The 19,130-nt window shown below is 37.9% G+C and overlaps 1 protein-coding gene across 2 annotated transcripts in view; it reads left to right on the top strand.

Annotated features, from left to right (window-relative positions):
• The window catches only part of loh (thrombospondin type 1 domain containing lonely heart), a 237,466-nt gene that overhangs the window by 94,590 nt on the left and 123,746 nt on the right, over positions 1 to 19,130 (top strand). For both annotated transcript variants that reach the window (XM_087344195.1, XM_022062385.2), the window contains 3 exons: positions 11,613 to 11,748; positions 13,199 to 13,301; positions 16,076 to 16,212. In XM_087344195.1, the coding sequence (XP_087200321.1) occupies positions 11,613 to 11,748; positions 13,199 to 13,301; positions 16,076 to 16,212 (376 nt within the window). The remainder of the gene's footprint in view (positions 1 to 11,612; positions 11,749 to 13,198; positions 13,302 to 16,075; positions 16,213 to 19,130) is intronic.

The following is a 19,130-nucleotide window of genomic DNA, read 5'->3' as shown; positions in this document are numbered from 1 at the left end:
ATCCTTTGGTCGCATTAACTTAGCTTTGTCCTACGACAGGGGTGTAACGTGATTTACAGTAATGAAAAGTGAAGGGTACCAGAAAGTTTTCAGAGCGTCGTTGGATGAGATTTTTAATTACCTGAACACACAGGCTAACTCAAGCTGGCATCAAACGCTGTTTGAGTAAACGTACAACAGTTAGTTTACAAATCTCTGGATAAACATAAAGCCATCTTTAGAGCGTTTAAATCGACTTTTAGTAGTTAAGTTTACTCAGACCCTATCCTTAGGTACACAAGTTAAATTTCAGCGATTAGACATGAATGGATCTATACTATTTTTTTGTTTAACACGCTACACCGATCTGATACAAGATTGTTTTAACACCGTGGTTCAACTTCCGCGATTACATAGATTATAATGTCATGAAGGCAGATTCTCAGAGATGAATATGAATGTACGCAGTGGTCGTGGCCTACTCTAAAGTAATCAGTAGACTTCATTAACATTGCGTAATCCTCAAAATTTTATCGCGGCTCAACCCGGAGATCTACAGGGTGGGTGGGAAGTAAGTAGGCATTGAGAAATGGTTATAACCTCTATATTTCCAATGCAAAGCGATTATTTTATGCCTACTTACTTCCCACCCACCCTGTAGATTTATACATTTATGTATTTATTTATTTTGCAGACATATATATGTTTACAATAGACAAGGTAAGTTGTTCAGCAGCATGTACATAGAAAGGTAATTCGGAACAGGGGTGACATGAATTTATAGTGTTCCTATGCTATGGTCTGTGCTCTTAATGAGATCGCCCCTCCCCCCACTGAAGCTTTATATTTTCTTCCGGTCACCTCAAGGAGCCGGCACACATAACTTTAAAGTTAACATGTTTTTTTTTAATATTTTAATATTGTTTCCATCTTTTCATCACGTCACGTAATCGATAAGACCGTAAAAACCCACATAAAGAGAAGTACAGAATGATCCATAACGTTTCGATTCAGTTGTGTTCGTCCATCGTCAAGATCTCAACTCCCTTGTCTTAGTGTAACAAGCGGGCTGATAGAAAAACGCTTGCAGAAGATTTGACGGAAGTTTTTGAATTATGTGAGCCAGAAAAGTTATCTCCTCAGGAAGAACACTGCTTCACAGAGTTAATCGTCTTCTGGTTGTGTACATCCAACTTGAGGATTGTATAAATTTCTTATTTAACAACTCTTTTGTCTCCGTCACCCGATGTCTATATTTCTTTACCATATTTTATTGCTGGTTTAACCACTATTCACATTTTAAAATACGTATTCTGAACTTAATTCTGCCAAAGTGTATTTTATAGATAACTGCGGAGTTAATGCCGTATCGTTAAATAAACCACATCACGTAGTTTATCGAATTCAGTAACGACCTACTTTAAAATCTGCATCTGTTAATGGTTTTTAGTCTGAAACATTGATAAACTCAATGCATCTGTTCGCTATGGGCTGACTGCGTGTTTTGTGAACCTCCCAATTAGTGCTGATAAAGTTGTGAGTTCACTTATCAGCTGCAACACCAGATGGCTACCGTCTGTACATTAATAGTTGAAGAAACCTTTAGTAACCGCCGGGTTTCACAGGATTAGAATCTAAGTTATGACTGTCCTATCGGGATTTATTGAGGTAGGTCATGGTTATCGTTATAATTCCCATAATAAATGGTTTCTTTTATCTAAAGATCGATCCCTTCAGTCGATTTATAGCACGACTTTTAAATTTTCCTCTATGTAGGATTAAGAATTACACAGGTGAATTACTATTAATGGTTTGAAGTAATTAAATTTTTTTCTGGATAGTTGCTTGGGCGAGATACGAGTGTACCGTAATGAAATGTTTGTTAGGATGCTTTGAGTAGGCCTAAGCTCATTTTATTTTTTCGTTGACCATTTACAGCCCAATGGTAACTATATGACCCATCAGTAATTCTTCATTTGTGTTTGTGTACTTCTTAAGCTTTTCAGTGCAAACTATTATTTCTTTAAACAGCATTAATCAGTTAATCGATGTAATGGTGAAATGTAGTGTTTTCTTTGCGGTATGGACTCAGTTCTTAACTATTATTTAGACGAGATGTAATGCACAGCCGTACAAATTCCTCTTTTGTCTGCCGGACCGCTGGCTAGTAGTCAGCGCGCACCCGGAAGGTCCTGCGACCGGCCATCTCGACACAGGTTTTCCTTGGTTTTCCTCTGTCTTCAAGCAAATGCTGAGATGGTTCCCAAGTTCTAAGTTGCCACTGCAAGCTTCTCATGCAGCCCTCCCGATATAAATTAATCAAAATTTACCACCCCTTAACGCCGTCAAAATTTACCCCCCTCCCCTCAGTAGGAACTTCTAAATTATGTATTAAACTTCCAAATTAATAGTCTCAGCTTTCGCTAATACAAAATTTCAAAATTCCGTCTTTTATGCCAATCATTACACTAACGCCTTCACTCTTACTTTATCCTTAACAGAAGGACGAGCGGGCATTGCCTGGGGACCTTCTAGCTATAAGATGCTCTTTCTTCCCCCCAGATATCGAAGTGTCTCTCACTTCTCCCCCCCCACCAATTCCTCTTTCTCTCTCTCTCTCTCTGTAATGCACATTTCAAATGTTGTGTTATTGAACACACTTCTCCTACTGAACTAGATTTTTTTTCTGTTCACCGAGTTCAATATTTCTTGTTCTTTCGCTATCTACTGTACACAATCTATCCCTCGTATGCAAATGGAACCGAACTTGCTTACGCTTTCATTTACATTTGAGATATTCATGATCATCAGCTCGATTAGCGGCCTGTGACAAAACATGTAGTAACAACTGAACAACCTTTGCGTCATATAAAATTTGATCTTGTTAAATTAAGCTTTGTCACAACGCATTCCAGCTGACAGATTTGCTTACAGGGCAGCAACAAAAGCCAGTCTCTCCGATTTATTGGCCTGGTAATTTAAATGATATATGAGGTTTTCCCACACGACTAGCACATAATTAGAGTAATTACATAGTACGCTATTAATATACTTAATAACACGTTATAAATACCCATGAAACTAAATCCTTGACGCCAAATTATGTACATGTTTATGAAGCTGTGAGTTTCTTAAGTGATCTTTATACGGAGTTTTAATGGTGAGCCGCTCTCTCCACAGGTTTGATCATTACCTTAAAGGTGACTGTCCTATGTCTCCATCATCAGAACCTACAAGTCGTAAGATCTATTTTAATATTATCATCCCGTCTAAACCTACGTCTCACAAGTATACCTTTTCTTTCAGGTTTTCTGATTAAAATTACATATGCGTTTCTGGTCTTCCCTATACGTGTTATTTGATTCTTTGATATTAAAATATAAAAATATTACTTTATTTTAGAAGATTATAACTAATTCCGTTATCTGGAATTTTAGAGATGGACTTTTTTCTTCGGTGATCATAATATATGTCGTAGTTTCCGGTGTATTTTCATTTGGAGCTTAATATTTCGTAATTGTTTTTTGGAGTTAATAAATAAACGTAAATATTGAAGACCTTGAAGCTTATTCTTTGATAATGAGCCGCGTTCTGCATCAGCGAGACAAATGAAACTGTTTCCCCGTGCGGAAAGGTAGAATCCACATCACATTTTGCCTCTGAGTCGCTGCGGGCGATGCTAGTGCTAGGAAAAAGTTGGGGCTTATAGTTCAGTGCATAAGATATCACGGAAAATATAGTCTGCCACTCGCTTTGCGGCATCAACCCACCGACCCGACACCGAGTGTAACATTTCGGAGATTACTGTTGGCTCCTTCTGTGGTTTGGGGCTGTTATGTTTACACTGTGGTTTACACCCTAAAAATGTTAACAAGTGCATTGATAGAGTTAGAATTAGTTTTGAGTGTTAAATTTATTTGGGTGCCCTTTGAAGCCAAAGCTTGCCTAAGTTATATATAAGAATGTAGTCCGTACCGCGAAGAAACCATTACAAAGATCAATTGGCTAACGATGTTTAAGGAAATAATCTCTGTTTACAGTGAAAAACCATACGTTACAAGAACTGTCTTATGAAGTGTTGTTTTACAATTAAATTAATCGCGTGTTATTAAGTTTGTAGCACGACGTTGCGACGGGATACTTAGCACTCCTGTTTAGCATTTATGACGTTCCTGCTTCGAATCTCGGCCTAAAACTTGGTACTTGGACTGAGGTTTTTTCGTGGTTTTTCTCTGACCGTCCAGGAAAATGCAGAAACTGTATTTTAAATTAGTTAGCGACCGCTTCCTTTCATATATTTCTTTTCTTTTCGGTTTATTGTGCATCATTCATTCTGTCATGCGATGCTGTGTAGTCTGAGCTGTTGATTTAAGTAAACCGTAACTAACATATTTAATCTGTGGGCATTTGGTAATGGGTATCCAACGGAGCGCGTCTACTTGTAGCGAAGAGTACTAAGGAATCGGCCTGTAAATTAGAGCTTCCCGCTGCATTTAAACCCACGGTCCCAAACACACAGATGTGTTAGCTATTATGATCGGATTATATTTTTTCTCCTACGTCTTTACTATTTTCCTTCCATCTTTCTCTCATTCTTAATTGCTTCCTTGCTTTGTTTGTTTTTTTAACTTCTCACACACATCTGTGCACAGAATCACACCTCGTTATGGAATAGTTTCCTTTCCAATCCCATCACACAGCCAGTAGTTTATAATATCGAAATCTTGGTAATAATGTGGACTGTGCAGCTGAACGTTTCCGTCCTTCGTACCAGATTACTGGCGTGCAAGTTCACTGCTCATTGTACGACATGACTGTTTGAATTACGCTGATGAACGTGTGGAATTAGCCCTCGTTCCACGGATGGTCATTAGACGGACACGGGGCGCTCAGGAAGGAGCCTTATAAAATAGTTTTAAGTGACATGCGTAAGTCAGATGAGCGGTAGCCAGGAATTTCTAATTAAGGGGACCAAAATATGTGCTTCGGTCTGCGGAACAAAAAGTAGTTCGTTTTATTATCTCCTCACTCTCACAAGGGTTCCTTATTCTCTTACGTAAAAGTGGAGTTCCTGGAACATACTGCGTTTTGGACCTATTTATATACCTGAATAACCTCAGCTTGCCCGTAAATAAATACCAGGCAAGTAGGACGGTATCAGCTTCGAAATTTAGTGAGGGCCATAAATGAGTCAGGGTTAGTTCAGCAGTAATATGACCTGCTAATATTTGATGACCAGGGTTCGATTTCCTGCGAGGGAAAGTTAATTTTTATTTAGTTATCTTTTGATGATGAATACCTTTTCAGTTATTTGTTTTGTTTAAATAAGGAGTAGGTGGGAAATTACATACAACGATGTGCTATGGAAGTAGAAGACTTAGCGGGTATTAATCGATCGGGAAGTCGATGGGAGAATAATTTTAAAACTGATGTTATTATACAAATTGGCGTAAAATGTCTTCATAATCACGAACATAAATAATGGTTTACTTGAGATATTCAACATGTCTGCCCGTACAGCTTTGCAGCCAGTGCGTCCTAACTTTTGAATCATTCTGTCTCGGGTAAAAGAGTGTGTGAATGTGTGAGCTGGAGTCAACTGACTCAGAGTTTAGTCTCACTGTTTTGTTACCACCGTGACGAATGGTATTATTCTATAAAAGCGTGAAATTTCTTGACCGGTTGACAAACTATCAACTTTTCGTAAAACATCGACCTGCCATTGAATTAATTGAATTAGAAAAGCAACTAGTGGTATGATATTAAACGAGTTAACCTTTTATATTATCATCCATTAAGAAATTAGAATTTTATGAAACATTCGTGATTATAAGCTAATTTGACGGCAGTAGCAGGTTTGCAACCTTGAATTTAAAGATAATAAGATGATGCCAAATAGGATTACACATTTATAGCTTTCTGATCAATGTTGTAGACTCATGACGCCTTGTAGACTCGTAAGTAGACGCCAGTATTTCGGAAAAAGATACTGTCTACTTCCGCCAAGATCTGAACCGTTGGCCGCTCTCGACTCTTATGATAGTAACTATATCGATTCATCGTTTACAACGCTCTGTTTACGTTATATGTTACGTAATACCGAATGGTAATGCCATTTACTTAGAAAAGTTGATAAGACTGGCTGAAAACTATTTTATGGTACTATTTCAGCATTTACGCAGTTATATTAAGGTATATCTTAATAAATTTCTCTTAGAATATTTGTTTCTTGGGTCTGAGATTCTAACCTCGACCTCTCAAATGAGAGTCTGGAGTGCTGACTGGTAAGAAGTGACGTCTACTGTGGATGGATGTGAAATGGTAGCAGTGCGAACGTGTCACCATGACTGCAGTCACAAGTCATTATCTCTTGGCACGTGTTACTACTAGTGACTTCGGATCATGCAGTAACACTATGCAACGTACGTGCACTCCCACCAGATAACCATTGCTCTACCGAGTGAGTCGTATCGCAGTTAGAAATAAAGCAAATTCTGTTTCTTGATTCAAAGTATTAGGTGCATTCGTCGATGTTCGTGTATTGGGTTTTAACGCCATGTGGACTTGTCGGACGATAACGGCGTTTCGGAGGAACATATTGTCTCCATCTTCAGGGCTGAACCGTAACTGGAAATACCGTGTTGCACGAATTCACCCCCTCAAGAATCTAATTTTAAATTCTCCGTAACCCACCAATCTGACTCAGATCTTAAGGGTGACCTATAAATACTGACATGAGACCATAACAGGCCACTGGAAATGAGTTGTGGAAAACTGGTGATGTTTGTACGATCACTCTAGATTATGAATCAGGAAGGAATTAATTTTTCGGGTTTAAATGAAGATAATATGCCGATATTCCGTAGAGAATGATAGAAATATGAACTACTTATGATAACTTGTCTCTAGGTAGATGTTCGAACCCGGGTCCTCTGCTGTACGAAGTAGGATAGTTAACCAGGGTTCCCAAGAACGTATGTGTCAAAAAATGGAATTGTTTTACTTCATATGTTAGATTATTTCCAGGTTTTTGTAGAATGTTGAAGAGATACAAGAGAGAGGTAATTATTTTTGAGCCATACTGTACTGTACAGTTCCTGTAAGGATATCAATGTCTTGCGTGTCAGCCTGCACTTTACTGGTTTAATGGATCTGCATGAACTCCATTGTTTTCTTCAGCCACGAAATTACCCGCCTTTGCGTTTCTATGGCCAACCGACAAAGCGAAACTTATGAAATCTGCAACTAGAATAACAACTCATCTCTTGTGTGATATCGGGAAGTTGTTGATGTGTAATGTTATCGACGCTGCTGATTCAGAGGCAGAGACGTGCGATTGTAGGATTCTATGCTGTATTTTGTACTTTGAGTGGTAATAGAATGAAAGTCGCTGAAAAAGTTTGCCAAATTCGAGCTACGTCTCTTCACTTCGTGGCTTCCGTATTGATTCAGTTGTGATCTGTACAGGCAATGAGGTTATGGGATGTTTATAAGTTGAGATATTTAGGAAATCTGGTAAAGCGGTTGTTGTGTTAAATGCTGGGAACATTAAGAGTCCCATAGAACGAAACTTTAGAGAAAGGCAGTATTTTTATTTTTACGATATTTCGTTTGTACATTATCCGTTATCTATTATTTAAAATTACAATAATGCGAAATTAAAATATTAACAATTCAAAAATTTACAACGTTTCGGAGAATGTTTCTGTTTCCGTCTTCAGGTAAGAGGGTACCTTTTTTGTTTTAAATAAAGACAGTGGATATTAATCTAAGTAAAACATCACAACAATCATAATCCATCACTGTCAATAAACTTTATGTAGTAGTATCCACTCCTGCTATGTTTTTAAGTGATAACGTGTTTCAATCTAGGTCGGAATTTTTCCGTGTTTTTCCTGAGTCCCTCCATCTAAATGAGAACCAATATAATTAGGTATAGTGACTAGGCTACACGGTGATCGACCAGGGTTCTCTCCCCGGTAGGGATGTCTCTCTTCGCCACAACATTCAGACTGACTCTGAGGCCCTGTCAGTCAATAAAGCGAATGTCTACAGGTCGGACGGATTTAGAATGGAGTCTTACTTCCACTCCGCCATACATCTTGTTTCTGTGGTGTTTCGTTACAGGGGACAGAAAAGTGAGTCATTGTATTGGAAACGGTTAATAGGAACTGTTAATTTGAACGATGTTAAGTTTTACTGTATAAGAAAATAATCCTCAGGCAAGAACGTCAAAACATCTGTATTGAAATTACACTGTGTCTGAGAGAGGGAGTCTTCGTGTTTGGCGTACCCCTAGGGAAATATCTGAATCGTGGGATAGAGGTGTCCGACTTAACAGAACACTGTGAAGTTGGCGAGAGGGCGAGTTGACCGCGATACATGTGTTCACAAACTCACGTGCTGCATTTAACATCTCACCAGCTTCTTTCATAAATTGCACACTTGAGAAGTAATCAAATTCATGGTATTATCAATTTTTTTAAATGTAGATATTTGTTTTTCTACTGGGGTGTGACGCTCGTAGGTAGATACCAACGTTTTCTATCTTCAGGACCCAAGATGGATGCATTATGTTTCTGCGTCACAACCCGGGAGAAAAGTATTAATATTTTCATCGCATTGAGAACCTTAAATCTAAAGCTATAAGTCTAGGAACGTACTTACATAGAGGTTACATAAAGTTTAATGACGTGATGAAATGGGAAAGTGGCCCTTTCTAATATAAGCACCTAAAATTTACCTGGATTGAACCGGAGGTCCTGAAGTGTTTTCTTTTGGTTTTCCTCAGTCCGTCCATGTAAATGATTTGATAGTACTTTGAATTATGTCAAGACCCCTTCCTGATACATGCTTTCCAATTCATTCTTAACTAATCATCACACCGTTCATCACTAACTAATATGAGCTATTGACTACGTCAGCAGTTAACATATAAATATATAAATAATACAGAGCCAAGTGTCCGTGTGTAGCAAAGGCGCGTTTTAAGGACACGGTGTGTATATATATATATGTGACTACACGCACATGTTTCTACAGACTTTTAAATGAACTTTGTCACATTTTTCCAGGTTACAAAAACATTGCTTGTGGGGAAAGTTTGTCTTTCGATTTAATTAACACTTTAATAGCTAGTTGTATCAAATGATCGGATTCGTGATCAGTTTCAACACCTGAACTGAAAACACCTTAAATAGAAGTCAAATAAAAATATGGCTGTTTATCTCCCTTTTTTTGCAAATTTGTAATTACAGAGATGCCAATTATCTATCATTATAGTTCACAAAGAGAGTACTAATCATAGTTCAGAAACACACGAACAAGCCGGGACTCTTGAGGAAGAATGCAGATCTAAAAAAGTATCACTTAAACTTCCTCTATGTTTAGACTAAGTTATTTTCCAACCAATGGTGTCACATATCTATCTCTGGGATGTTGCGTCGTGTAGTCTGGTGCAGATTTACCGACGTTTCAGATGTCCTTACAGCCTCCATTACTGTCGAAATGTCGGTCAATTTCTGCAGCACTACACAGCGCAACAACCCAGAAGACGTCTTTATATTCGCCACCATGAGAACCTGAGACCTCACTCCATGAATATTATACCATTTATAAATCGACTGTATGTATATTCTGTTACAGATTCCGTGGTTCGCCTTTGTAACATCTCGGTTCGAATCTGGGTCTGTATATTTGTTACCCTGATTCATGTTTTCGTGGCATTCCTCAGTACGTCTAACAAAATTGGAGGCCTATCTTCTAAAAGAAATGCTTAATCTTTACCAATTTGTTATTCATAAATATCCTACTATTTCTCAGTGATTTAAAGGCCTCAGTTAAAGTAGAGACGTTCATCAGCCCATGATAAACTTCTTCCTTGATCATCAGCTGCTATGTATCCAAGGTGTATGTTGCTCTGTGACAATTATCCAGGCTTCTGTAACCTCCCATAATCCATCCTCTTGCATTTGTGTCTATTCATTCCGTATTGTCTTTTGTATAAATTAATTCTTTTTTGTAACATCTTAGACTTGTTTCTCGTCTTCCTAGTTTTTGTAATCATCGAAAGAAATTTGTCATCGTTCATGCATAACACTGTGTAAGGTGCAAATAAAACTTGTAGATAAATTTGGTAATGGAGGAGGATTACTGTTTTTATTACCACTTAATTTGTATTAAATCACGCCGAGAGATGCAAGGTCTCTGGTAGTTAATTGCTTTCCGAATGCTATTATTTAAAACTGTGATCAGTTGGTAATAAGAATCATTTATTCCGTTCTTAATCCCCGAGAATAATAAAGTTGAAAATACATTTTATGAGACTTAAACTGTAGTAATTTTCAGTTCGTAATCGATCTGATATCTAATTTATCGAACATGAAATAGATGAAGTAACATATTTTTAGGGATAATTTTGTAGCTTTTTTCTCTAGCCTGCTTATTAAGTACTTATTGATTATGTATTGTAATTTTCTGAAACACCGAATTAAAGTGGAGTTTGATTGAACAAAACTTACAAGAAACATTAATTCGCAACGTAATCGATGTTTTTGAAATGAATACTGTTTTCCCTATGAAAGGCCAGTTTGAAACAGTTTCCTTAAATAATTGACCATAAATAATTTAAACACACCTTCCTTCAGGGCAAAGAAAACTGCACTGTATTGTCAACAATTTGTCCTTCCTCCGTTATCATCGTATGAAAGTCGCTTATGTCTCAGCGTTGATGTTTATTTTGTAAGATTTAAAATTTTCACTGATATGAAGATGGCCATATTCTGGGATGATGGCGCGTTGTAGTCTCGTAGAAATTGATCGACATTTCAGAGGTGCCTGTTGTCTCCAACATCAAGGCGATTATTGCCCTGGTGAAGGCAGTACAGACCTCGGAAACGTCTGTCAGTACACGGCTCAACGTCCCAGAAGATAACCATCTTTATACTCTTCAGCTTGAGAACCTGAAAATTTTACTATGAATTGAATTTTGAGTGATGGTCTTTCTGTTGTGAGTTATTGATTTATGATTTTATGCTGTGATATCTTAGTACCATATTTACCCTAACTACAACAGATTTGTATTTATAATAATTTTTTATGAAACCATTTAAGGATGCAACATTGTAAAGAACAAATCAAAATTAGAGTTTACTTTTGGGGTTTGTTTACGTAGTTAGCTTTTCTTAGTGGCATTCACGGGATAGAATTTGAGACACGTATTAGTCTGTGGTGAAAGCTCAGTAGAAGGAATGGACCTTCACACTTACGTGTATAATATAAATGATTGATCATTCGTGAAGCATACAAAAATTTGAAACATCTTCTTTAGCCCACCGCTGAGTGAAAGTTCAAGAAACCATTGACTCAATTATACACATTAGAACAGGACGTGTACACTTGTGTTATTGATTGTGAGATTGTCGTGGAGAAAGACAGAATAGTGGTAGCTTAGCATTATTTACACAAGGGGTCAGCAAAGTTCGGCCAAATGCGGCCTGTAAAAACTTTGCCAGTCCCGAGACATAATTTCATAGGCCTAATTAGAAGTGGTCTCGGGCCGATTGTGGCTCTTGGGCCGCTAGTTGGTTACGCTGAGATAATGGCGGTTTGCTACGTTGTGAACTGTGTTGCAGATTGACAAGTGGTCGGAGACGTCGGGTCGTGGTTGATGCAGGGGACAATGCGTTCTACAGCTCCAGGAACAGTACGCCGTACACGAAAAGCCATTGCGTTGGAGTCTACAAAAGGTTTCACATCTGCAACGATCAGGTAGGTGATACGGAAGAAATCGCTTCTTTTTATGAAGAATCTTCGTTTGTTTGAGACAATTTATGTTGTTTATGCAGCGTAATCGAAGTCACGCAACCCATATCAAAATATTTGTTGATGATTTCAGTTTAATACAATCCGATTGGATTAATAAACACACAATATCGCTGTGACTGTACACGACCACATGCAGGTCACGTCGTGTTGTAACCTGTTCACGCCAGTCCGTCAATTACCTTTCAGCAGTTGAAGCGCAAGAACGTCTTTCTCACAAGTGAGACGAGTGTCCGCTGTCGAACACTACCTTGCATTTCGTTCTTATTTAACTTGCCAGAAAGAGTTTAGGGATACATTTCCCGGGTTTCCTGTACCAAACAAATCGACATTATCTCGTCTGGTGAACGGTTTCCACGACACAGGGACAAAGGAACTCTTCACAGGGTTGCATCAAACACGACGAAAATGGCGAATTCATACATCGCTGAACGCGGTGGGCATTTCCAACACGTGATATAACTTTGTTTTTTATTTAATTTTTTTGGCAAATAGAATATGTGTCAGTAATGTTTTGCGTGACTTTTAGATTATTCTGTATTACACTTAACGAAATAAAAGTTGGATAATTTATGAACTTTCAGTATGATCTTTATTTTTTTTATATATATTTATATCTCGGAAATAAACAAACATAAAGACAATGAAAGAAATCTTAGAGCGGATATGTTTTGTTTTATTCTACGTCTTTTCTCAGAGCGCTCTGTCTTACTTATCAGTTTCAGACATCTGGTCTGGTCCAGCCTTCGTCATGATATGAAACGGAGTACGTCATTATGATATTGCAGCTTTAAATATGCTAATTTTAATAATAAGAAAGACTGAGACCGGAACGGAACTTGTGTAACGAATTTCCACTTGCATGTCGGCCACTGCTCGGGCTGGTTGTCAAGTCTGGCCACGTGGCTGTCCCGTAAGACAGACAGGTCAAGGAAATGCAGTAAATTCTCATCTCACTGACATTTAAGAATAGGAGCTAATGTATCGCTGTGTTACCCTGGTCTGTCCACCCAGAAATTCTCAATCTTTGCTGTTGAAGACTGGTACTGTATTAAGTTATGAGTGTGACCTCATCACAGCCTTGTTACGTGAACTCGTAACATTGCGAGAAAGAAATAGTACGTACCTCGTTTTATATTATGAAATGGCTGCATAATGGCCCCATAACTTTTCTGCATAACCATAAACTTGTCAGGACTTATTCTCTTGGATTGGCGTGAGGGGTGTCAACGATTTGACACTGTGAATAAAAGGATTTTTATGAAGTATATTAGCGGTTTGCGAAATGGTTCCCGGCTCTAAACGATGAATTTCGCGGCATTGTCCAGAGATCACGTTTCTACACTGCAGATCAATCATCCGCAAATCTCTAAGTGTCTGAATTTTTTGTCCCCAGCTCTGCCCCCCTGGATCCGTGGATTTCCGAAGACTTCAGTGCGAAACTTTCAATGGGAAGAAGTTCATGGGGCAAAATTACCTCTGGGAGCCATTTGTTGACGGTAAGTTGTCAAAAGTCTTACCGCGTGTTATCCACAAAAAAAAAAAATATTCCGATTTATGTCTCTTCAGAATGCAACTGTTTTATTCTCACAAACATTTTCTGGTCATGAACCTTGTCTCTGGAAGATGGTTAAATGCAAGAATGAGGTTTAATTCCATCAACCACCAAAGTAACCATTGTTACCCGAGAACCAGGATAATCTGTTTGTCTGTAGTTGGTTCATCTCAAATTGGTTTACACAAGTTTATAGCTATATTTGTTTAACTTATTTTCAGCCTCTGATGAAAAGAAATGTGAACCTAACCTAACATTTGTGTCCAGTAAGAAATAGAATTTGCTCTTTGTACGTTTGATTGGCAGTTCAGAGAAGCAATAGTGTCAATAACTAATATGAAATGTGTGTACTTGGAGAATATGAACTGAGAGTACATTTCTACTCGTGTTTTAACGTGATAATCTTGAGAAATAACTATATTTTCTAGTGCTTAAATTAAGGTAATTTCTGTGTTTGATTAAACACACAATTAAGCTGCATATTTATTTGTTTATACCTTCCTTCCTGCCGTTCTTTATAATTTATTTCTTTGCTTTAATTCTTCTGTTTTGTCTTTACTTTTTCCCGTATTTCTCTCACGTCTTCTGATCGCACAACACAGTGTGACATGTAACGAACGTTCGGTAAGTTTGCCTGTGCCTTCAGAACATGATTCGCGGCTCATTAAAATAGAACATGATTTTCTTCGCCACTCATGCCAAATATTGCTGTTACATTTCTTAAATTATAGTGTTCTGTTAATTAACATCACATTGCTTTGTCGAAACGCAAACATAATCTTATCGACGTGTTCACATCTTAAGGGCGTCTCCTGACTGTGTAGAAACTTACCAGAAACAATTGCGATTCGTCTATACGATTATCTTCGTATTTGGCATAATGACATCGCGTCTTTGTTAATGACAAACATCTGCATCGTCTTGTGGTAGCCTGTCTTTAATTTGCATACCATAAAATCACCAAGAACATCAATCATATACTGAACCTGTCATTAATCATTCACAGTCCAACAGCACGTGACCTCAACCGTCCTGTGACGTAGTCCCATCACCCATCGCGATGCTGTGTATGAATTTCGGAGATCACACGAAGCTGCTATGCAAACCATACATAAATCCGCCAGACTTTTAAAACCCAATTGTAATTATGTATCCTACGTGCTTCAAATTTTAATTTTTATATGTTTCTTATGATTTTTCGTTGTAAACAGAAGTGTACTTGGTGCCTCCATTACCATAAAGTAAATTTTTACGAGACGACACTGTGAAATATCATAGAAGACAATTATCTTCGCATTCTTCGTTTTTTTATTCAGGAAGAATATATTTGTCGTGCATAAAGAATATCACATAGCCTACGTGAACGGATAATAACGTTTTGATACTTTAAAATACATCGTTAAACACGATTTTCACGTGGCGCTGTGTCCCATTTAATGTTCTTGTTAGATCTACCTCCTGTTATCTTACCGTTTTTGGTATCTATAGCAACGCCAAGCCCCTAAATCGATAGGCATCCCACACATTACTGATACAGAGTGGGTGGAGAAGTGTTCAGGGATTTTGCCGGAAACGAAGGAGTGGTTAAGGGTCCCCCACACATCTCCATCACTGATCATATCGGACAATGAAGTATTTATAAACAGATATTATAAACATGCCAAACCCGTGTAGGCAATTCGCCGGCCAGTACCTATAAAACGGAGATTCAATTAATTTCTCTCCTATGCCACATAGGAGTAATGTTTGAAGCTATGAAGTTATTTTGTTCTGTCAGGACATTGCATGGGTCATGTAAGGACGGGCCGTAACGTAGACTGTTAGTAGCAGGCTTCTCATCGCGAAGGTCTGATTTCGCTTCTGAAGCAGTCCTTGTGAGATTTGTGGTGAACATCGTGGCACTGGGGCAGGTTTTTTCTTCTCGTTCTTTGGTTTTTCTCCTGTTAGTAGCTGCTCCATATTCGTTCGTGTATCGTCACATAAGGGATGGATAATGGTCCTGTTAGCAACGGCAGTTCGACGAGTAGTTCAAAGATGATACTTTTAGAAGTATTCAATAAAATACATTTCCAGAAAGTATTGTTCTCTTAATATTATCACGAACCAATGCTATCATTTGTTTAAATGACATGAATTACAAGCCTCATTAATATCTTATCATTTATTTTCGTAACGAATTTGTCGTTTATACATTTTGTGAACGTCTCTTTTTTACCCAACCACTTGGCAATTCACAGTGAAGTAACTGGAACGTTTGCCGAAAATTTAGAAGACCTTCAAACGTCAAACTCCAGCCACAAACATTAAGGATAAGAACTTTCTAGTATCTGTTACTATGAAACATTTCTCTGTAGGTATACAGACCTGTTTGACGAAATATCAGGGAAGAAAGGCAATTTTATTGCAACATAATATCAGTACTATTAATTAAATTTATCAAAGTAGACTGTACTACGGAGCGTGATATTTTGAAGTTCGTTTGTGTTCGTATTTAATAAACATTTTGGTCTAAAAAGGAATGATTTTTCTTAAAATTGGCAACACCTTCCGCTGCAGTTAATTCTCCAAGTTCAGTTCCTTCGCAGAAAAGAATACATTTCAATCCATTAATCCTCTGAAGCCGAAGTCCGCCCAAATAATATTTAAAAACAGAGTCCGTACCTCAAAGGAAACACAAATATTACGTAATTTTAGTTGTTGTTTTTTTCCTCCATGCAGCACCGAACAAGTGCGAGCTGAACTGCCGACCTGTGGGGTTTCGTTTCTACGCGACGCTCAACAGAACGGCAGTCGACGGGACGTCTTGTCGTGGCGCCAGCAACGGTCGGTGGGTGTGTGTCAGCGGTTTGTGCAAGGTAGGACCTGCAGCGACACTTTCACTACGGAAGCCGTCACAGAAAACTGCATTCTTCAAGGTCACGTAAATACTTTATCCCCTCACTCTGTCTCCATTATAGGGTTATCAGCTTTGCTACGCTGCTGGATCTGAGCTGTCTTCACTCACTTCTTCTCTGCTGTTCATGTTGCATTGTTGTGACCTTGAAACATGCAATTTTGTGGCGGGTACTGACTTTGTTCGATTCTCATCCAGAGCATTCACATGTAGCAAACGTCTGCAAGGAATTTCACAATAAACGAACGTCACATATACGGACTGGCGTTAGTGTTCTCGTATTTAAATTACGGAATGCCAGCTCGTGCAATGTTTTCCGTGGTTTTCTTGGGGTCTTAAAGCAAATGTTTAGTTGGTAACAAATACAAACTGTACAACTTTTCGTCATTCTGCCCTCTGCATCACCATGTCGAGATGTCGGATGCATTACCGCTGTATTAACCCGCTGATGTTATAAATTAGTCTTGTGATGTTTCGCTATTTTTGTGTGTTAAAAATTATAACTACCAATTTTGCTCGAAGATTTGATGCTAAAGAAGATAATTGTGTTGCAAATTCGTGCTAAGTTCCACGATTATCGGTATGACCGGAGGACATATTTCAAGAACTGGAAATTATTAAATTCAAAGATGTTGAGAAGTTAATTGGTGGGAAGGAAGCTGAGTCTAGGTTTTCGTTGAAGTTCTTACACTCAGAAAATGAAAATATATATAAATCGTATCTCAAGGATATTATATATGCTTTCCTTTATCAATATTAAGTTAATAATTTTTGTTGGACTAATTTAAAATATGACATAAAATATATTCAATAAAGTATGAAATTAATTACCATTTTGCTTTCGGCCATGTTTTGAGCTTCTTAAATATGGTCTTTCGGAAAGGAATGCTACTAATTTAAAGTAAATTATATGTCATAGTGTGTTCCATTTGGTTAGTTATGATTTAAGATAACTTGGCTTGTCAGTAATTATGAACAAATATTTGTTTTTTTTAGTTTTATGGTAATGGCGACAGACTTATAGTATCTAAGCACGTTCAGTACACTGCTGAATGACGGATAAACATAAAAGATTCTGGTTACATAATTCTTATTTGCTTCATAATCTTAACGTCGCGACGTACACACACTTTTATTTCAGGTATCTTGCAGCAGTAAAGTGCTTTTAATTGTGGTGGAACTTAAATTTTTGAAATAATTTCCGAAACGTCTTGTGATCTTAACTTTCTTCACAATGCGATTGTAGTGGATTGAATTTAACGCAGGCGATGCAAATTATCCTGTCAGTGTTTTTTTTTTTTCGCAACAAGACAGCAAGCAGCTCGTATGTGAATATTTTCAGATCGATGTAAATGCTAACCCAGGAACTTGTAATCATCGTCTGAATGGTTCGTCCCTTCTCATATAACTGTCAATCTAGAACGTGTCCAGTACGAAAAGGTGAAGATATTAAAGCAGAAAGCCGCGCTTCTTTTCCTATAACCACAGGAAACACCATTGCAGATTCTGACAGTTTAACGTAACCTAACTTGACCTGATGTAACCCGCCCAGACCGATCAAAACGAGTCATAACCCGTGCCGTGGTAAGCCATGGTATCGTATCCGAACCTTGCTAAGTGTAGAAGAACAATGCACAAAGCAAGAGTTGTGCAGATAAGATTGGTCTTTCTGTGGACCTTTCTTGAGGACTTCCTTGTTGTAATGATATATTGGGAGAAATCTTGCGTGATGTTTTGTACGATTTTTAAACTTGGTATTTTGTCCGAGTATAAAATAAATGTAGAGTGAGTTTCTTCCGGTGCTGAAGAAGAACATACTGAAGATTTAGGCAGTATGTTCTTCCGAAATGTTGGTATCCACCTACAAGTCCACACGGAGTTACTACGCTGAAGACATACATCAAGAAAGAGTTTTTGAGAACAAAGTTGTGGAGAGAATATTTTGACCCAAGAAATAGGAAGTAACGCGGTGTTTGAGAAAATTACAAAATGGGGAGCATCATAATTTGTAATTGTTAAATTAATTTGTGAGAATGGGACATGTAGCATGCACGGCAGACGTACAAAATTGTAATAGATGAAGAAAGAATTTTCTTAGATAAAGACGTAGACTCAAGGACGATAATGTATCTTAGAGAAGTAGGAGTTGTATGTGTGGGCTGTACTGAACATTTTACGATGGGGTGCAGTAGCCAGATTTTGTGAACACGATAATAAAATTTCAGGTTCCTTAAATTTAAAGTTTCATGACCACTTGAATAACTATCGACATTCAAGGTTAGTTGTTTCGTTAGTGTATCATTTACATGATCCAAATACGAACATCATTTCAAAGTTATTACAATTTCAAGTGCCAGGCCTCTTTTATGTCTATTATGGTTTTAGCTAATGAATTTCAGTCGCTAGTATGCCCTGCTTCTTTAAATTTTTATTACAATTTTGTGCACGTCTCAAGAAGTTGATGAAGGCTTTATTCTCTTGATATACGAGCGTACACCAGATGAAAACCTGTCGTTCGAATTTAGGGCCTGGTTACTCACCCACTCTCATCAAGTATATGTTTACATTTCCGATTTAGGTGTTGCTTCATTTGGAATAATAATATTATCATGTAAATATGAGGGTACTGTTCGAGTCTCCCAGTGGATTCTCAAGTGGTCTGAATCCTTTTGTTAAGCCGATCTTAAGAAGAGCGTCTCATATTCTAAAACTCGTACCAGTGAAATGCATATCGGAATGATGACCATATATAGGTGCCGTTAAATTACAGTTCCCTGTGGGAGAGACGGAGAGTAACAAAGGAAACTAGTCTGACTATGCACGACACTTGATAAATGCCTTTAACAAGCTCTAGTTAAACTTCAGCGATTTGCTTGAAGG

Source organism: Zootermopsis nevadensis, unplaced genomic scaffold (genome assembly GCF_977971745.1).
Source record: "Zootermopsis nevadensis isolate Lab colony 2312 unplaced genomic scaffold, Znev_1.0 Znev_ptg000007l, whole genome shotgun sequence".
Classification (NCBI taxonomy): domain Eukaryota; kingdom Metazoa; phylum Arthropoda; class Insecta; order Blattodea; family Termopsidae; genus Zootermopsis; species Zootermopsis nevadensis.
Note: the sequence above shows the minus strand (reverse complement) of the source record. Positions and strands in the feature narration are given on the sequence as shown.